This window comes from Hakea prostrata, chromosome 8 (assembly GCF_041222555.1).
Source record: "Hakea prostrata isolate BN-2017 chromosome 8, UWA_Hpros_2, whole genome shotgun sequence".
NCBI lineage: Eukaryota > Viridiplantae > Streptophyta > Magnoliopsida > Proteales > Proteaceae > Hakea > Hakea prostrata.
The window spans coordinates 54,646,677-54,668,623 of NC_142607.1; the positions used below are offsets into that span (position 1 = coordinate 54,646,677).

Consider the following 21,947-nt stretch of genomic DNA (forward strand, 5'->3'; position numbering starts at 1 on the left):
TGAGGAGATTCTAAAGGGCTTTTGTTCATCACATGAAGAGGGAGACTGATGTTGATTTGAGCTCAAATGGTTGCCATACATGGTTACTTTTGTACCTTTCATTTTTTCCCTTGTTATCTGTAATTTCTACAATCATAGTGGATTGGATTCTATCTAGAGTCCTGAATACAATGATTTGTTCTTGCTTTTGATTATGTTATTGTGCCAAGTGGATATGATGGTTCCTAAACTTGATCTTCAGGGCTGTGAATTACACACTTGGGTATTCCAGATAGTGTACCGGCTGGGTGGATGTGACACATTCATTTATATGTATGTGTTCTTTAGATTTCTCTTCAGGTTATAAGGACCTCTCTCAAATGGAGGACTCGTCGTAGGGAGGCTATTTGGAAGGAATAATTGAAGAAGAAGTGGAAGCGCACAAGGCTTCGTGCTCCTATAGAGCCGGCCTTTAGTAATAGGATCTCGTCGTACTTAAGAAATATCTTGTGTCATTTATGGCATTTTTCTATATCTACACTTTGAACCATCTTTCATTTGAGGGGGGTGTTAGAAGTTGTTGTCGTACAATGTAAAACACGATTTGACTTATTTCAAATCTCAAATGTAACTTTGACCTTTTAAAACTCTATCTACTGGCTATTTTGAGATAAGTAGAAACTCTATTTTGCAAATGTTACAGCCAAGTCATAAGATCATCATCACCTACAAAGAAGAAAGGGTATGGTTGCAGAAGAAGCAATCGTGCCATTAAGGGGCATAATCCATTCGGCGATGATTTCTTGGTTTATCTTAGAACCTCTGGGAAGAAGAAAAAAAAGGAAAAAGGCAAATAATAGGGTCTCTAGTTTTTCTTCTTTTATGCAATTTTCCTTTATTGCTTTGTTCTATTTAATTCAGTGCCATCGCTTGAAGCTTGTGCTTGGTGTGTGCGCTTGATTTTTTTGTTTTTCCATTCTGTGCTTGTTGTTTGAGCGTTTGGTTTTTTTTTTGTAATGAATTTATTTATTCATAAAAAAATAAAAAAAAATGTATGATTTTCCTCGAAATTTCTTTAGTTTCACAATGATCAAACATAAATAGAGTTATTAATATTTCATGGATAAAGGGTGAAAATTAATTTTCAACCATTACAAAAGAGACAGTATTTGATCAAGTCATACATTTACGTTTATACTATTTGCGACAAAGTTACAATGTACATAAAAATAAACACATCTTGCTCGATCAAGTGATGAGATCATAATGGTAATTAATTATTTAAACAATTGATCCTAGAACATATACAAAAGCGCGGCAAATTGCATGTGGATTTGTACTAGTCGTACGTTCGCTAGCTACTAGTAGTAGTAGTTGTAGTAGTATAAATGTAAAAGTAGTGGTAGTAGCTGCCTGCTGTGGCTAGTTGATTCTACGACAGTCTCCGCGTCCGCGTACCTCTCCCGCGACGCCTTCTTTTACATCGAGCATCCCCATTTTCGCAATCGCTTGCTGGAAATTAAAGAAAAACATGGCCTGGTTCATGGCATATCCGTTTACGAAGCCTCTGGTGCTTGGGCTTGTGAACAGGGTCTGGTCTGAGGTTAGCACACCGGCTTTCATCTGTAGTTGATTGAAATACGAACTATCGAACATGTTTCTCGTCTGATCTAATGGTGCTTCTGCATTATCACCTGCGCTGCATATTTTGGATAATGACATCGCCACGCTGGAATCTAGCTAGGCTTGGATCCACATCATGGGTTGCATCAAACTTGCTCAGTCTTTTTTTAAAAGAGGAGCACCTTGCCACGCCTAATGTGTGTCCCCCTACATGCAGTTAATATGCACTTAATATCAGCAGTATTCATATTAATTATTGATGATTAATAATTCAACAACGTTTACCAGATACATGTATCTTTTTGATAATTAATTAAAAGCAACATTTACCTGATAATGAAACCATTTCTTGAGCACTAAAACCCCGTTGTCCGAATGCAGTGATGAGCTGGGAGCTATTCAGAATGGGTGCGGGCAGCTTAACTGTGTCTTCGATTCTAGACCTTCTTCCATCCTTTCTTCCCTTGGGAATGTCATAAAATGGACCCCCTGTCTGCATCCATAAGATGTATGTACTCATCATTCTTAGTATATATCATTATATTGTTTCATCTTCTACTACGTACCATTTGGATCTACCGTCGACAGAAATAGAAAAGGGAAAGGGAGGAAAAAGAAAAGATCATTACCCAAAACACTGCATCCCTAGCAGCCATTGCTAGAATGTCAGAACAAGAAACAACTCCGGGGCATTGATTCTCGATCTGCTTCTTCGCATCGTCAATGATCTCGTAGCCACGCAAGCTTAAATTCGCAGGGGAGTCTTTTTCTGCCGTGTTGTCCTTTGTAGAGTCAATCAGGATTGATCCATCACATCCCTACATGGCAAAAACAAAAGTCCCAGCTTTGATGATTAAAAAAAAAAAAGAGAGTAACAGCAGTGAGTAGAGAAAATTGAAAACTATAAAATGCATGTTTCATTGATTCAGTACCTCTATATATCCAGCAATCATGGAAGTGCATCCGTAGAAGCCCCGCTGCTAGAGTTGGATCTGTTTGCAAAGCTCTGTTAACTGTGTTCCTTACTATAGTGTCTACAAATGGGCAACTGAGTATATAGTAATCCATGCGTAAACCATCCACGCTGCCATATCTATATTCACTTAATGCTACTGCATTAATAACCACTATAAGCATAAGAAGAAAATGAGGAAGAATCATCCTTGATCGATTGCCAAGTTTATGCATGATTCAGAGACCGCAGCAAGATTCGTACTAAAGCAAGGGTTGTCCCCTAAGTAATGTATAAGAGAAGTGAAAATCAAACAGAAAATGAGGGAGACAATATATAAAGAAAGGAAAATCGAGGATCCAATTCCAGGCAGTAAATAATAAGATTAATGGATATATATATATATATATATATATATATATATATAATACTCAAGAGTAAGAGTCAACACAATATTCTACATTAGTGAAGACGGAACGCATGATTGCGATGTGTAAAGTTTCATTCCACTAAAAAACTAAGGTTGTTAATTATATCAATGTTTAACAAAGGATCAATATAATAATTACAAAAAAAAAGAATGAAGAGGCTATAGATAGTGGTCCATTATTTCTTCCTTTCCATCTAAACGAACAATTGGTATGGTCTGATCAATCTTGCTGTAAAGTGGATATCTTCTATTTTACGATTAGATTGCTTATAGTCATTATCTAATAAATACATGGGATTGAACGTGGTTATAATTACTATATATGTAATTGTCATAAGGCCCCCGTGAATGACAATTTCTAAACTTAAAAGTCTTTTAGGTGTAGAGGCTATATATTCTCCTATAATTAAATATATTTAGGCATTTAATCCTTTATTTTATTTACGAGGTAAAGGTTCTCCCTCCAATGATAATGGTTATTGTAGATTGATCAATTGCGACAAGGATTAATTTAGATGTTTTCTGACATGGTAATCCCTCAACACTAGGGAAGGCATGCTGTTTGATTCTCATTTGTAGCTGGAAAATAAGAATAAAGATGATCAGAGTAGAAGAGTGGAAATGGGGAAGACGGTTCATTAGAAGCACTATGGGCCAAGACTTGTTGTAATCAGCCGTGAACATAGCTTGGTGAGTAGTGGCTGCCTAGTGACCATAGGAATCATGAATGCATTATTTTTCAAAGAAGATGAAATACTGTGGGTGATAGTGCATGTATCGGCCAATGCCATACATCCTCGGATTAATTAAAGCAGAGCCCATCCATTTTATATATGATTAGTTGAAACATTAGAACTATTGTAACTATTGGAAACCAGCTGGAGCAATAAACAAAAAGGGAATATTGTTGAGTGCACAAACTATAAAGATGTCTCGTTCTCACAAACACAGAAAAAAGAATAAAGAAAAACGCGCAACGAAGTAAGTGGGAAAGCAAAGTTGATTTTATGTGGAGGACACAAGTCAAATGGGAGTAGGTAGTCTCCGATAAGATAATAAAGGGACATATTTTTTTTTTTTTTTTGGCCAAACACAGAAAAAGAAATTCATTCACAGAAACAAGTCTGGGGAAATCCTCCCAGTAGGAACAGAGTACAAAGGATCAAGACATCGTGGTGGCTGCATCCACCAAACTTTAGACATACCCAAATGACGAGCACCTCTAGCTAACATATCATTGTCGTATTTATCGTAAATGGACATATTGGAGGTCAGCTAACTAGCTGGTATCCAATATGGATATAATTCATATCAACATGTCATTGTCGTATTTATCGTAAGTGGTCGGGCAATGGGCGGGCTTTTCCCCCCAAAAACGGTTCCCTTTGTGCTTAATTTCACACCACCTCTGTACAAGTGCAACGAACACGCCTCAGCAAATGCGCTATGTGGGTCTGTCCTACTCCTACCTACTCCTCCTGCATGTGGAGAGAAATTTCGCCAAAGAATAGAACGAACACAGGTATATATGGATTTTTATTTGCGGTGGCAGCCGCTGCTGCGCTAGCTGCGATCGCGCCCGCGCCACGTGTGCAGATGCAAATCTAATGGTTATGAATTAAAGGACAGAAATATAAGTGTAAATATAATTTTTTTAATTTTATAAAATCTGAACTAATTTTTTAAAATTTACAAATAAACTCCTGAACACACCGACGGAACACAGGAGGATGAATTCGATTTAGGGCTTTTTGATTCTCCTACTTTCTTCTTCCTCTCTTCCCTTTCCCGCTGGTGCTCTTCCCTGAATCCATCCTTGCCTTGCAGATCTTTGAATTCCGACATCGCATCATGATGCACACCCTTCTCCAGACCGATATCCGATTCGATGTTGCTGCGTCGGCAAGGTTATCAAGCACGAACGCCTCCTCGATGACCGATTCTATATAACATGCAAAGGGCAGGAGAGATTCCGTGTTTCACAATCGTTCGTAATGGGCCTTACTTGGTCGGCAAGGTCAGTTGGATGGAAGATAGACCCTCGCCGGACGGCGACAATAATCTCGAAACCCTAGCCAATGATGTCGAGACCTACATGAAGAATGTTAATATTATCCGTTATTCTAACCGAGTGAATGGTAAACTAGAGGCTAACACCAAAGATTTGAGGCGGAATATGTTTCCCACGCCGTTCTCCTTTGTTGGCAGTACTTTTGAAGGTGATCCCATGGAGCAACAAGCTCGCTTGGAGTTGGAAGACACTGCTATGAGATTGAAGAGAGAAAAATAGACATTGAGGAATGCCCTCAACTATTTGACTGCTGCCTCATCCATCAAGTGGAAAAGAAGAGAGGAAGAAAAAGGGGAGAATCTAAAAACCCAAATCGAATTCATCTCAGTCTCTACAAAAAAAAAAAAAAAAATCATCTCAGTCGGAGACGGTGAACACAGGATCTGTATTTGTAAATATAAAAAATTTAGTAGAGATTTTGTAAAATAAAAACAATTCATATTTACATCCACACTTGTATTTATAACCGTCAGATTTACATTTGCGCACGTGGCGCGATCGCAGCCGCTGTTGCTGGCAGCTGCAGCAAATAAAAATGCAGTATATATTGCCTTGAGCAGGGATTTTTATTTGCGGCAGCCATGGTTGGCTGTCGCCAAGGGTCCAGATTTCATCAATTTAACAAAATAAGTTCCAATGGTTAAGATTAAAGGCGTGGGGTTTGATTGTAAATACAATTTTTTTTTTCTTCTTTACCTTCAAAGGTTTTTAATTTTAAAAATTTACAAAACAAACCCTTCTCTCCCCTTGCCGGACTGCCCTTCTCTCCTTCTACGGGACTGCTTCACCGTCGAAGATGAGAATCGATGAGGATCTCACTAGGGAAAATCTTTCTTACCTCAAGATCTATAATCACCAAGAGATGAGTATTTTACTCAGACCGTTCCAAGTGTTTTCTGCTTGATTGGTTGAAGACAAATCCTAGAAAGATCATACGATTGGCGAAATACCTGAAGCTTCTGGAGATGGGTAATTCCAGGAAGAGACAGTAAGGTTTTCTTTAAAGATTGGTAGATGGGGATATTTCAGGGGATTTAGGTTACGGTCGCTGCTTTGCAGTAAGGTTTGTTTTATTTATTTTAATTTTTTCTCGATTGTTAGAACACCGCTCTGTGGAAATCCTCAACAAATGGTTTTTTCTCCGATCTCCACACTTCTAAGTTAGCCAGTTTTTAATAGCAATTGGCAAGCGATGTGGAGTATACAGCAAAAATCCTCTCTGTTATTTGCTTTCCATTGATGGGTCTAACTTCCTCGTCGATTGCGGTTGGAATGATCTCTTCGACACCAACCTTCTTCAATTGTAAGTACCCTCTCCATTCCTCTCTTACCTCAATTATTTTCTTCTTCGTTTCAAGAGAGATGGAACTTGTTATGTACTGCTCACCAGTATCCTCTCTTCCTTGGCTCGCTTTAGTTTTGTCCTAGAAACCCCCTTCAAATCCCTTTGCCTTGCATCAGGTGAAAACCCATGGCCCGACAAACTACAAACTTTCCTTGATGAATCCATCGACGAGATGTCAAAGATCGGAACTGAGGAACCAGAGAAGCAGGAGACATGCTCCATGTAGTACAGAAGCCGGTGACACCAATCCAAAGTAGGGAGCAGAGCTGGGCAACGCCGGTGATGTTGGAGGTGAGGCGGTGTCGGTGACGTTAATCGCAAGCTTATCTCTCTTAGTCTCGCTCTCGCTCTCCCTTGAGATGCGAATGATCTACCGGTGTGAAGGGTTTGATTTGTAAATTTTTTAAATTGAAAACCTTTGAAGGTAAAGAGAAAAAAATTGTATTTACAATCAAACCCCTGCGCCTTTAATCCTAACCATTGGATCTTGTTTTGTTAAGATGATAAAATCTGGACCATTGGCGGTAGCCGACTGCGGCTGCCGCAAATAAAAATCCCTGAAAAGAACGCTGTAGTGCTGGGAGTGATTGCAGCTACGGCAGGTGAGGTTTTGGCCTTTATAGTTTTGAGCTCGACAACAACTTTTTTTTTTTTTTTTTTTGAATCCGAAGAGTTTATATATAGGGTGGGGGGAATATTACTAATATAGGTGAAAACTATGATTTCACAGAGATATGCAAGCTGCATTAATATTTTAGTTGTTCATCAAAATTTATTCGGTAAACTTTGGTTTCTTCCGAAAATGATGTGTCACGATTATAAGATAAGATTTATTACTTATTAGGTAACATAATTAATCCTACCAAAAAAAAAAAAGGTAACAGAATTAAAAATGAGATGTGTTCAGAGTTTTGTGTAATAATCCGATAGGTTTTTATTCATTTAAAACTTAAAAGAACATTTTTATAGAATAATTGGAAAATGATGTTTCACAATTATAAGATGAGGTTTATTATTTATTGGGTAACAAAATTAAAATGAGATGGAAGTCTGCATAGATGTGTTTGGACTTTTGTGTATTAAGTTGCTGATTGGTTTAATCATTTAAAACTTCAAAAGAAGAATTTTTTAGAATAGTCATGATTGACTATAGTACATATAATGATGATGAGGCTGTTGAGATGGACAAAGAACATGACTAAAGTGATAAAGTATGAAACATAATGGAATTGGTTTCATAATAGCTTCAATACATGATTGACATGGCAATGTTAATGGATGCTAGTTGAATTGTATAGAAAATCCATGTACTTGGCAACAATTGTCATTCACTTTACTTTTGGTTTGGATGATAGTTTCTATTTTAGTGCTAATTTCTATTTTCATAATTTTTCTATTTTAGATAGATTTTAGGAGTTTGAACATTAGTACGTTTTGTCTTAAAACTGTATTTTTTATTCCATTTTCTAAGGACAGTTGCTTGTCTTTGAAGTTGTATTTTTTCTGTCAGAAATAATATTAATTTATTTAATAATATTTAATTTTCTAGGTATTTTACATCTGAGATTATCAAAAAGCAAGGCCCAAGAAAGGAAAATGGGGGGGGGGGGGGGTTGGAGGAGAATTAACATAATAGAACCTATCCTGTGATTTAGCGGTTATTTTAGCAAAGACATCAACAATAAAATTAAGAAAATTTGCTTGGTGAGGTGACAAACAAACTTTATCAACTCTAGTCTTTTTAAATCCTCATAAAATGTATGAGAATTTGTGAAAAAATATGAAAAAACAAAAAGTAAAATCTACAATTAACGTTTTTCCACAAATTCTTTTTTTTTTTTTTTTTTTTATTTCTTTCTCCCTCACTCCACTACATTTAAGACCCACATTTTTTTTCCTTCACTTTTTTTTTTCCTTCACTTTTTTCCCACCCCACCATTTTCAAACAAACATAGTCTAGTGAAAACATCCATGAGTCCCACTCCCACATTGGTCCTACACAAAGTGGGATAAAAACATCAGTGACGAAGAGGTCATCCATGTTCAGGAACTAGTTTCTCTTTCCACGCTAATCTCCACCATAGGCGGCTTTCTTTTTCTTCTTCTATTATACTTTTCAAATTCTAATTAATATATTTCCATTTTAACTTCTTTTTCCCTAAAACCGATGTGGCAAAGTGTTGTAAGCCCAAGAGTGAGGCCCACGAAGATTCAAAATATCATATGATGACGTCAACATGAAGACGTCACACCGTCTTATGATAACAAAGTTGTTGGGAGAGCGCTCAATCTGTGACTTTCTATCTTTCTTGCTTTCTTTTAAATTCTCAATGAAGAAGTGCTTTATTTATGTATGGATGCTTGGGGAAGAACCTTTCTCTGTATAGTGCAAAGTGACCTTCAATTCTCCAAACTCCGTTGCTTACTTTGAACGAAGCTTCTTGGAAAATCTTGGAAAACCGAGCTTCTTTTCTTCACTGCAACTTCCAAGAAGGGCAGTGCAGGTACCATATTTATCATTTATTAATAGCAGAAACAAATACATCGATCACCACCGCTCACTAGGATTCTCGCCATATATACATGGGGGAGGTGAGAGTTGTGTGGCAGCACAGCTGAACACTTCCATAGTTCCATTGCCCCACCACCACCACCCCCGCTGCTGCCGCCTTGACTTGGAAGTCCTGTACCCATGATGGAGGTGGTGGTTGTCACCACTAAGCAGCAAGTGATCATCAGCCATGACAACAATAACCAGCTGATGAAGGGTGGGACGGCACCCCATGGTGGTGGCGGAGACAGTCCAGAAGATTGGCTGCCTATTACAGAGTCAAGAAATGGCAACACCTTCTACTCAGTATTCCATTCTCTTAACTCTGGAATTGGATTTCAAGCACTCTCTCTTCCCCTTGCTTTCACTTTCCTTGGCTGGTATGTCTCTCTTCCCCTCAAGATCTATCTTTGTGGAAGGACCTTGAAGATCTGCCATTTTTAATTATTTCTCTTTATTTTTCACGGATGTATGTGACTTTTCTAATCATTCTCTTTCAATTTTAGATTTTTTTTCATAAATACTTATGGAAAACGTTAAGTCAAGTCCTTTAATCTATTAGAAACGTCTTACTTTTCTTGGAAAGTGATTTGATCCAATCACAATTAACGTATTACATTGAATATATATAAATGTGTTAATGAGATTGTGACCATCAATGATTTCGACCTGGGTTGTTGCACGGTTTGGGGGAATGTATGTTTATCCATAGCATTCGCATGGCAGCTTTACACCTTATGGTTACTCACTCAACTCCACGAATCAAACATAGGGGTTCGTTATAGCAGATACATCCATTTAGCCAAAGCTGCATTCGGTAAGTGCTGTTGGAACCACCCTTAGCGCTGTGTACTGTATCTTACTTTGATTGTTATTATTATTTTTTTTTTATGAAAAGGTACTGTGATGTAAACTGAGAATAAATAATAGAAATTACATGCATTGATAACGCTTCCGTTGGCATCCTTGTGAACAAGTTGCGCTAGATCTGAAGAAAGGTTACAAAGACATAAGTGATTTTTTATTTTTTATTTTTTAGTAGAAACATAAGTGGGTTTCTCTAGGAAAATTTGAGAAACTCGCTAAAATGTCTGAACACAATTTACTTTGATCATTCTGTGCACTAGTAGATGTATTCTTATTTCTTAAGTTTTTAATTTGGTGGAAAAATAATATGGTATTGACTTCACCTATTCATTTTCACGCGAGAAAAATTACTCACTTGGACGGTGAAGATCTACCCATCATCTGCAATTCAGCATGACACCAAGTGGTGAGCATGTTGTGAGTGGTGAGCAGCGTTTGAAATGTAGAGATCTAACATATCATTGTACAAACTTTAAAAACTCACAAAAAATTCTAATCTTAGAATTCACATCACCTTTTGTCAACCACGTTTTTATCCATCACATTTTTTTTATTAAATCTATCAAATCACATAAATCAACGTGTTGAAAAATATAAAGAGGAAGTTTCCCAATTGGCTACTTTTATTTTTACATATGAAAGCACCATCTCTAAATTGTGAACTTACAAAAATAGTCAATAAAAGTTTGGGAAAAGATACTATGTTGACTTCACTTTGGATCCGTAAAAGATAAAAATATTTATCGTGTATAGCATTAAATTCTGAAAGTCCAAGAAACACCTCACATGGGTGAGTCAATTATTAGTCACGTCTTTTGACCAAGAAAAAAAACAAAAAACATAACATCACTAGGCATACTCCTAAAATAATATAAATACTTAATAATAATCACTTTTCAAAGTTCAAATTAGACATAATTAGGTGGTTAACGTTTTCAGATTTCCCACCCTAGGAATGCACGAAATTTTAGGGTTTTGCTTCATTTTGCATAAGTAATTTTTTTCCGGTAAAGCTTAACTGTGAAACGAGTGGTTGAAATTAAGAAGTACGGGGCATCAATGTAAATACAATTTTATTTTTTAAACTTGAAGGGTTTTCTAGTTTAAAAATTTACAAAATCAAACCCTATTCCTTTCTATCCGCCGGACTGCCTCACCGTCGATAATCCCTGATTTTTAACTCCGTTTATTCGAGCTTTTGACAAGCGAATTAGAGACACAATCAATTGCAAACGAATGACACTACAATCGCTTGCGAGCAAAACAGAACTTGAAAACCTCAAGTGTAGATTAAAAGTTACTGGATATTGACCTAGCAAGAGCACCGTATCCTTGCATGATGGGGCCATCTAAACTCTCTACGACCTTCAAAGCATCTCCTTCTTGAGCACCCATGTAAAATATGGACCCCAAATTCTTAATCCTAGCCGTTCTTTTTAAGTTCTATAAAATCTGGACCACAAATAAAAATGCGTGGAAATGAGTGGAAATGGATTCTTCACTCTTTTTCATTTCATTTGCATCTCACCTTCGATTTATGACTTATGCCCTAAATGGATTTTTATTGGTGGCAGCAGCTGTCTGCTGCCGTTGACGGTTCAGATCACACCACGTCATCAAGATGCGATCGAACGGTTGACAATCAAATAGCGGGTGTATGTTTGTAAATATTAATATTTGCTTTTACATTTGAAGGGTTTAAATTTTGTTAATTTACAAAGTCGAGTCCTTCGTTTAGCTGAGACCCAAAACCCTCACCCCATTCGGATCAAGGTTCTTCTTCGTTTGTTAACACAACAAAGTTCGTTGATGGTTCCTTTGGGCGCGGATGGTTCCTCTCGGTGTTCGTCCTCCGGTCGTTGATGGTTCCTCTTGGCAGGAAATTAGGTTTGGTGATATATGTGTTTTAAATTAGAGTTCCTGATCCCCACCCTCCCCTCTCTTTGTGAAATTTCGGCAATTTCAGCGAGATCCCACAATCTCTGTTTTGGGTGGAAAAATTAATTAAGGCTTTTATTTGTGACGCTCTAGTATGATGAAATATTTGCCTTTGATATCATTCGATTTTGGATTTTTGGAATTATCTTTTAATGATTCCATTAGATGACATCTTCTTGTCCTAGATATTTGTAATTCCTTTCATATTGGATTTCTACAGACAACAACTCAATAGGATGCTTATCAGTTCTATAATTCTTTTGTTTGACTTCAAAAATTTTTTAATAAATAGAAGAAGCAGAGGCAAGACCATCTCAAATAATGCTAACCGAGCAACCAACTTTGTTCTCCCCAAACCCCCCCCCCCCCCCCCCCCCCCCCCCCCCCCCCCCCCCCCCCCCCCCCCCCCCCCCCCCCCCCCCCCCCCCCCCCCCCCCCCCCCCCCCCCCCCCCCCCCCCCCCCCCCCCCCCCCCCCCCCCCCCCCCCCCCCCCCCCCCCCCCCCCCCCCCCCCCCCCCCCCCCCCCCCCCCCCCCCCCCCCCCCCCCCCCCCCCCCCCCCCCCCCCCCCCCCCCCCCCCCCCCCCCCCCCCCCCCCCCCCCCCCCCCCCCCCCCCCCCCCCCCCCCCCCCCCCCGTTACAACTTCACAGTTTGGTATATCTCACGATCGGCACTATCTATTTCTAGATTTTAAGGGAGGAGAGAAGCGGACCGTTCGAACACAACGACGGCATCGAGTTGTTTCGACCAATAATATCACATGCCACGTGACACGCTAACCAATTACTAATAGCCACATATTCCGTTCTGCGTGCTTAGTCTGCCGCGCTGTCTCTACTCTACATGGTCTTTTTTTCATTTTTATTTTTTCACTTATCCACCTGACTTTCCACTCGCTTGCTAATGAAAGCCCTTACAGAAGCCTTTACGAATAGTCTAATTGTGGAGTAGAGGTCGCTTTAACTAATAAGCAAGACTGATCCACCAAGCAACCTCATAGCCAGAAAAGATGGTGCACGACGCGTCAAGATAAGGCTTTTGAATGTTTAGTTGTGTCCGCTTCGCTCTCAAACTGTCCTTCAGGTGCAGGTGTAGTACCAACAAAGCATAAATATAAATAATATAATAATATAAATGATACTATAATATAAATAAATATAAAAATAATATAAATATAAAAATCAATGCCAGTTTTATTTGGCGCTGAAATTGGCACCTGAATCGTGCCGAACCGAATATTTGTCAGGCTATTGTTCTCTTATTCTCTCGAATTCATAGAGTAAGACATCGATTTCTCAATAAGATCAATTTTTTTGATTGTGCGTTAGTTGTCTGCTATAAGATAGCTAGTTGGGAGGCTTTCGACATAAAAAAAGGCTTCAGCCTATCCGGCTTGGCTTCGCTATCGCTCATGACTTGTATTGTAGTCGTAGTCTTGTTTCTGCAAATCAAGAAAAGAAAGGCTTCTATTCTTGTGAATTAGAAAGAATTGAGAAAACTTGTGCATAGTCCTCAGAATTTGGTAACTTCAACTCCATTAACAACCACTTATGAATCTTTTTTCAGCCTACACCCCCTATCTCAAGTTTTGGATCGAACCAATCCCTTGACACAAATAGTTCATGGGCTTGCAATTCAAAAGTCTCTCTACGGCGTGTTCTTGGGCCATCGTAGAAACAAAATTAGCCCTGTTTTGTTGTTTTTTTTTTTTTAACTGTTTTGTTTGCATTTATTAAAGAAAGTATTGGTGAGAAAATGTTGTCAATCATCATCAGATTTCCTTTAATAAAACGTCTCAATTATTTATTTATTATTTTTGGTACAAAGGCAGGAAATTGAGATGAGAATATTATATGTACAATCTTGGCTAGGGTTTTCATTTTAAGATTATTAAGCGCATGATGAGGGCGTAAGTAGTAGTAAAATAGTAACCCTAGAGGTGGGTTAAGGTTGAAAAGCTTTTAATCCCGAGCAAAGATGGAACGAATGAGGATTAATGCCCTTAGTTTTAAGTTGGTTCATTCAGTCTTTTTTCTCTTCCTCTTCTTCATAGAATAGATCATAGGTGTAATTGAAAACGAGCTACAGTCGAAGAACAATCTTGTTCCAGCAAAGAGAGGAGCGAGAGAGAAGAATTTGTCCAAACAACGTCACTCACTCGACAAAGAGAGGGTTTTCCAAGGTAGACAACCCAGATAGGGAATCAATGGTGCACTTGTTGCTTTCCCTAAAGTCTAAACATGGTGTTTGGCTTTTACACATATCATGATCCATGGCTGCTATCCGGGCCATTGGATTGGTGCTTGTCCATCATGGGCCTCCACTAATTTTGTAAGGCGGACTCAACTATCCAGATTCCATGTGAATGGACGATTTAAATAAATATTTAGGTAAATTGGTTTCTGCATTTTGATCTGCCTGCAGCCTGCATGTGGAATTTCCTAATAAAGGAATCCAGTTTCTTTGCATTTCGTCTTCTAGCTTGAATTGGAAGTTCCTGACCATCGAGATCGAGATCAATGACCGTTGGCCCCCGGCTCACCCAATAAATCCAACTCATCATCCGCTTCCGACTCTTCTCGAGCAACGAGTGGGTCAAATCAAACTGGGTACTCCTCCTCCCCCTCGTTTGTCATCTCCGTGAGACTCGGTGGCTTGGAATGCGACTCGTTGGCCATAGAATCCTGGAAGAGCACAATGGTACGCATGATTGCTGCTGCTGCAGCTACCATTTTGGTCGCCGCCTTCGAATTCGAATTTCCTCATCATGATGATCTTCTTGTGGAGGTCCTCATCCTCATCCTCCTCCTCCTCAGTCTGATCGGCTAGGACGTGAAGCTTGTGATCAGTAATGGATGACAATAACACTTTCTTGTTCTTCAACATGAATAGACAAGATGACGAACCGAATCTTGATGGTGCTTGTCTTGTTTCTACGATTTGGCTTTAACCATAGAGATCATCTGCTTCAAGAGCATTCCATCTCTGTTGATCGAAGAAATAAATTAAAGAGAAAATTTCCCCATGGCCAATTTTATTTAAAAAAAAATTTAGATTCTATTTTTCAAAATAATTATTATATAACAAAATTTGTGATAATTTTTCTATTAAGTTAATATTTTATCATGAGTTATTCAAATTACTTTTAAGTCTTTTATATAAAACATGTAAAAAGTGTTTGGCAGTTACTAGGACCGACAATGTCTTTTCATTTATAGTTCTCAGTCTTCCTATCATTCATTAGTTTTATTGTTTACTATAATAGACCTGAGGGTAATTTGAAAAATTCATAGCAGAATATAAATTAAGCAAAATAAAAAAAAAATCACAAAATTTAAGTTGTAATAATTCTTTTTAAAAATAGAATCCATTTGAGTAAAAATCTTATTGAGTAAATTTTTTAAAAATCTAACCATATGAGAAATTCCCCCAAATTAAATTGGATGAATAAGGAACCGAAAATCTAAAATTGGAAAGTTAAAAGAAACCCAATTAATTAAGGAATTGGAAGGAATATAATCTAATCATTGGCTCAAGTCGTAATGACCAACACATCTTCAATAAAGAGATAACAGGTTTGACTATTTCCAATATTATGTGTAATAATCTCCACCGCTAATATAAAATTACTGATTAAAATTGATTTTACATATGTATAGCACATCTCACCCCCGAAAAACAATACAATTCTCGCATCGTAAATAATAAGATAACAAAAAGCACTTGCTCTTAGATTGTCAACAATCCCATGTAGGCACAGGTTACTTTAATTAACTTGATAGGCTGTAAAGCAATTCCCTAAATCACAAACAAATAACCCAAATTACATTTTTTCCAAACCTTAAAGCAACAAAAGTAATTGCACTTACATGCTGTGTTGTGGAGGTCCCTAGGTTCATTCCTGGTCTTAATCGGCTTTTTTTTTTTTTTTTTTTTGGCCCGGCGTGGGGCGTGGGGGAAGAAAACTAAACATAATGACACATTACATTCCAGGTCTTAGGATCTTTTCTGTATCAATTCTCATTCTCTATTATGAGGTTTTTTTCATTATTTTAAATTGTTTGACATCTAGTATCGTTTTTATTTTTATTTTTATTTAAAATAATAAAAAAAACCTCCAAAACTCATAATGGACTTTTTGTCCATTAGGATTATGGGTGAGAATTCATTCTCCTCATTTTTGCGGATTTACTTAAAAATTTTAAGTTAAGGCGAGGGTAAAGTGGACAATACACATATTTTTATGAAAACTTCATTTTTTTTTCTCTTCTTTTCTCACTCTGAAACCCAAAGGATGATCCCGGTGGCTCAAGACCTCTGAAGATCGTCTGTCAGTAGATTTTCGTTCAACTTCTTTTGAATTAGATTTTTCTTTGAGATTCATATTCAAGGGGTTCAGCTCTTCGTCGTTGTTGAATGTAATGTTAACAGAGATGGCTTTTAGATCTATAAAGTTATAGATGGAGTATTGATTGTCAACTCTCCACTCTTGATATCCCTAAAAAAAATTTACTGAACAACAAACCCACCAGCTCCCACTCGATTTGTAGTTGTAGTCTTGGTGTTCAAGTTGTTGCTTTTGTGTGCTTCAATCGACTCTGCAACAACTGAAGCAGAAGAGAATGTTGATAGAGGCATAGGTGCGGCAACACAGTCTGATTTGACACAAGGGCTGTGCGCAATACTGTTTGGGGTTTTGGCTATTTGGGTGGAAGAAGTCATAAGCAACTGGAGAGGATGCTGTAAGGTTATTGTAGACAAGCCCACATGTTCGACCTTGGGCATGAAACAGAGAGAGAAGAGGAAGATCTGTAAATTGGCCGACATTGCTTTGGTAATTCCTGAACTACTGTGGGGGTTTTGATGGATGCTTGCAATTGGCTTTTATAAAAAATGAGGAAGTCAGATGTTGCTTGGTCTTGATGATCTTGACTGAACACTTTTTTTTTTTCAATTAATATAACTAAGTGTTAATATTTTGATTAATATGAGTTTTTTTATTATTAATTTTTCATTATAATTTTCTAATAATTTTTATTTTAACTTACCAAACTTATTTTAGATTTGATAATTTATACTCGACAAAAGTCACCAACCATTTTTCATTCATGACCAACAATGAATTCTTGTACTCATTTCTTTTAAATAAGTATAATAGAAAATGAGAATTGATTAAAAAAAAGAGCCTTAATTATTCCTCCACCATGCCTTTCATCAAGTTGGAATTCTTTGCGACTGCCACATGACATCTTTGGATATAGACCAGACGGTTTAAAAGGCAAAGCACGTCCAATGATGGATCAAAAACAAATCAAGGCACGCGCTACGAATTTCTCTGTTGTGAAAGCTAGCTTGATGCTTCCTTCCAGAAGAAAACAAGAAACTTGCTGGTGGTGATACATGCAATGATAGATAAACAAAGAAGATAGATATATATACATATATATTAGAATTATCTGATAGAGACGGTTTGCTAGAATAATACCGATTTGTTAAGTCTAAATAAATTTATCTAAAAATAATGCCATAGTACCAAAATTGTGCAGAATATGTGGCTGCCCCATAGTTGGAGCCCGATTTCACACCTTTGGAGATAATAACGTATTACAAAGTCCAAAGTCCAAACCATCCACCAACCCCAACCATAAAAACGAAAATAGTTCACATTTGGGACTGGGACTAGGACTGGGACTGGCTAAACGTTTGGTGTTCATCTTTTTGCAAATTAAGTTGTTGCAGAAAAGAAGGGTTGATGACGAAAATATTCAACAGAAGAATCTTTAAACCAAGTCGAAATTGGGGTTCTTTTGGAATTTGTTCCATAATTAGGGGTAAAAATGCTCATCAGCAAGAAACTAATCTAGCTTAAACTATTTTATATAGACAATGCTTCATCTCAGCCCTCAAGAGATTGATCTCATACCATGATATGTTGTTGGTCTTTACCAACTGAGCCAACCCCTTACAGTAATATCACAGGATGATTAAGGCCTGACTTGCAAAAAATCTATTTGCTGTTGTTGATGCCAAAATCAAAGTATCTGATCCACCTAGTGGGAGCAGCTATTAAATTGATAACATAATAAGCCTGTAGACTCAGACCAAAGTCAGGCCGTACATACAAGAGACTATACCTGGGATCCTTCAATCGTTTCCTCCAAAACGGGAATATCCACCAAGTTCTGCAAACGGAATACGCGAATCGCACAATCCACGATTGTGGCACCCTGCACATAGGGGAAATTAAGAAAAGAACAGCTAGAATCCAGTAGAGACCTTGGAAGGAAATATGTCTAAAAAAAGAATTTCTATCCCATGAAATGCAGTGATACCTTTTGCATAAGAGAGCTCTTCCTTTGGTAAATAATCATATTACTCACCTTGCTCTTTGGGATCATGTGTAAACAACATTAACTGTTTATAAATAGAAAACCAAACAGCACAATATTGAACTAATTGTCAATCAAAAAAAGGATTACGTATCAAAACAAAATAAATAAAACATGGATTAAAAAAAAATAGAACTTTTGAAAGGGCACCAAAGAAACATTGTTTTCAACCACGAAGGGGAGAAGAAAAAAATATTAACCATTCCTTCATATCACGCAGAATCTCCTAACTCCAGCCCATGTATATCAAAGATTTTAAAAATGAATTTGCGTGTGGCATGCGCTTGTGTATGTACTTTTCATAACTATCTCGCAGCCACTTTACACAATCTTTTGCAAACAAATCTCGGCCAAATAAATTCAAATAACAAAGAGACTGTATAGGAAGATAGGTGGTTGCAAATCAAGCTTGCAATTCAATCAAATGGAATATTGCTTGACCATAAATAACAAGCTCAGTGCAACTAGCCATTAGGAAGAAAACAATAAACAAATCAAGAAAACAGTGGACAACAGCTCAGGGCTCAATCATGACATTCTTTGAACAAAATGAACTCTATCTTGTTCAATAGATATGTACCATCACTTACGCTTAAGAGAAGAGCAGTTTGGAGGGCATAAGGCTGCCTGAATGTTACAAAAGCCATCTGTGATTGGTCTCTGTTTCTGTCCAAAATCATTATCGTTTAAAAATTCAATGGAATGTTGAAGATGATAGAAACCAAAAAGGAAGGGGATACAAAAAAGAGAGCGGGAAACAGAGTTAGTAAGAATGGAGAACAAGAATAGTTTACCTCACCAGCCGAACTTTGTCTATCATTCCACAGTAGGAGAAGAAAGTGTAAAGCTCACTAAGGGTCACTTTGGGAGACAGGTCAAGAACGTGCACGGTTTGATCTAATGTACTCATGAGCAATCAACACCTTTCTCCCACTAAACCCTATATTCACTTACTGTATAGAAGAAGCAGAAATAATGAGAACATAAATAACATTGAGAATCCAAACCTGATAGGGCTTTTGGAGAATCAATTAAAGTTGGGAATAAAGGAGTCTACAAAGTTATTCCACCATATCCAAATTTAAAACTTCTTGCATATTGCACTGGGCATGTCCAGCCGAAAGATACCCAGCCTTAAATATTCCAAAACATTGCTCACAAATCTCCAGATAATCATTAGATATGTAGGGAAATACTTAATTAGAGTTTTATTGAATTTCTACTTTATCAGTCTATGTTTTAAAAAGCAATTATGAGTCTCTTTGTTGGGTTTATAAGTAGATGTGTAACCAATGATCGAAGTAGATTGAGTAGAACAGAATAATTGAGTTACAGTTTGGCTAGCCTGAGGGCTGTGTGTAGAAAGTAGATGTGTAACCAATGATCGAAGTAGATTGAGTAGAACAGAATAATTGAGTATAGGCACTCTTCTCACCCAACCTCAATCCCCCCACTCATTCTCCTTCCCTGCAACTCTGATTTTCTTCCAGGCTTTTGCCTTCTCCTAACTGGCCCTCAACCAGTTTCTTTGTTACTAGGTCAAAGGACTATTCTCCCCACTGGTCCTAGGTAGAGGCGACACAGAACTTAAGTCCTACAAAAAGTCATCACCCAAGTCTCGAAGTAATAAGTAATTAGGAACATCTATGGACAGTAGATCCCCGAAATTGGTTTTTCTTTTGCATTTTAAATTGAACCAATTTAAGCAGGTTGAACCAGTGATTCAATTTAAGTGTCTAGAGATATTATCTTTCAACTCATGCCTTTTGGATTCATGAATCCCACCCCGCTCCTCAGTTTTTCAAGGAGGTGCTTGCGGTGTTTCCCATATGTACTCGTTGCATGCAAGTTGGGTGTCACTAATCAGTAGGCCCTTTAGCTTTCCTTTTAGTTGCAGTGGCTCAGATATGTTATCACAATCTATCTAAAAATCTGGAGAAAAACGATAGAGGAAATCGACGGGGAAAAGACGATTAAATCATTGCAACAGTTAAATCATGTTTTAAGAATGCAAACTACTACTATGTAGATCTCAAACTACGTAGTGCACCTCCTCAACAATCATACTATCATATCATACTATCACTATCATACTACTATTATAAAAGTATGAACTCAAGGGACACGGTTACATTTCATTTTTCACAAATGCCCTTTTGTATTTAATCAATTAGACTTTTGAATCAATAATAAATAATGTCCAGAATTGTAAATTCATATTACTGAATTAATTTTAATTCTCAATTTTGTACCTTTTCATTTTTTTCAAGAAATCATTAATTATCTAATAACAATTACCAAAAAAATTAATTATCTAATAACTAATAAAATCAATCAAGTAATGGATAAAACAATAGCCAAGACATTGGAAGAAGAAACGTTCATTGAATTCCAAAAAAAATCATTAATTACCTAATAGTTAATCAAATCAATAAGTAATGGGTAAAATAACAACCAAGGACATTGGAATAGAAAGTTTCCTTGAATTTCATATTATTTTAATTGTAAATTTATATTATTTAAATTAATTTTAATTCTCAATTTCTCTCATTTTTTTTTATTTTTTTCAAGAAATCATTAATTACCTAATAACTAATAAAATCAATCAAGTAATGAGTAAAACAACACCCAAGACAGTGGAAGAAGAAACGTTACTGGAATTCTAAAAATTATTATTAATTTATAATAACCAATAAAGTCAATCAAATAATGGATAAAACAACACCAAAGGGCATTGGAAGAGAAACGTTCCTTGAATTCCAACATTATAGTAAAACTAAATTTAATTAATTGATTGAAATTTACAATGATAGGCAACAAGGAAGTATATACCAAACCTTACCCAAAAAAAAAGAAAGAAGCATACACCAAACACCAAAGAGGACAAGTTAAAATCGTCTAATGATCTAATGCAAGAGAAGGATTATTTCTAATATCCACCACCTCCGCTTTTCACCTTTTTTTTGTTGTGCAAACTCGATTACCGCAAGCTATGGCCTCAGAGAAGAAGCTCTCCAACCATACGGGGGAGATGAACTTGCAGAAGCTTGTGTGAGAAAGTGGATATCGTCTCACCAAAGCCGCTAATGTTTTCTAATGCCTCACTCTTCATTTGTGTACTCGCTAGATCGTAGATCTGTCGTTTTAAGTCGGATTTCGTTTCTTCCTGTTAATTTGATAGGTGTTGGAGCAGCTTAATCGAACAAATCCTTGTGGATGCATCTACTAGCACTAAGCAACTGATGGATATTCAGCGATTCTGATCAACATGTCAGACGGAGTTCTCTTGCTCAAAACTCATTTTTCATAAAAGAAAAAATAAAGAGCAGAAAGTGATTGAGTTCTTGTTTGGTTTCATGTCTTTGGATGAAATGGCAGAGGACGCTATCAAGCACGCTGTAACCTGTAATGAAGCTACCTTTAGCTTTGGAGGTATGCTTACTAATAGGTTTCTCGTTCTCGGTACACTTATTTGAGGGTGTGGGTAGAAAGATCTTGTTGAGCAGAACGCTTACTTTCCATGATCGTATTGAATATGGGGCTAAATGCATATCTGCACAAGTCTTAGGTTGTTGAGTAAGGTGCAAACTGGTCATAATTCTATGCTCTGGAGCCTTAAATATTATACAGTGGTGGAAATATCATTCATGCTGATTTTGTGGTGGCGCATTTAATGTGCAAGACTGAACCAAAATCGCAAATAAAAACCCAAAAAAAGCAGGATTTTTATTTGCGGCAGAAGCTGCCTGCTGTTGCCGACGGCCATTATTTCGCCACCTCATCGACATTTGAATGAACCTTGG

At 37.3% G+C, this 21,947-nt stretch overlaps 1 protein-coding gene and 2 pseudogenes across 2 annotated transcripts; 1 reads left to right on the forward strand and 2 right to left on the reverse strand.

Moving 5' to 3' along the window:
• Nucleotides 1-1,268: 1,268 nt before the first annotated feature.
• Nucleotides 1,269-2,840, reverse strand: LOC149008671 (peroxidase 47-like; annotated as a pseudogene). Its single transcript, XR_016175164.1, has 4 exons — nt 2,539-2,840; nt 2,232-2,420; nt 1,933-2,095; nt 1,269-1,809 (listed from the first exon to the last, which is right to left on the reverse strand). The product of XR_016175164.1 is annotated as a peroxidase 47-like (transcript).
• Nucleotides 2,841-4,739: 1,899 nt separating this feature from the next.
• On the forward strand, nt 4,740-5,685 carry LOC149008672 (uncharacterized; annotated as a pseudogene).
• An 11,168-nt stretch (nt 5,686-16,853) lies between these two features.
• LOC149008673 (uncharacterized) lies at nt 16,854-19,081 on the reverse strand. The gene is made up of 4 exons (XM_089166604.1): nt 18,939-19,081; nt 18,735-18,810; nt 17,890-17,982; nt 16,854-17,142 (listed from the first exon to the last, which is right to left on the reverse strand). The coding sequence occupies exons 1-4, from the start codon at nt 19,052-19,054 to the stop codon at nt 17,056-17,058; spliced, it is 372 nt and encodes a 123-aa protein (XP_089022730.1). The 5' UTR covers nt 19,055-19,081; the 3' UTR covers nt 16,854-17,055.
• Nucleotides 19,082-21,947: the final 2,866 nt, after the last annotated feature.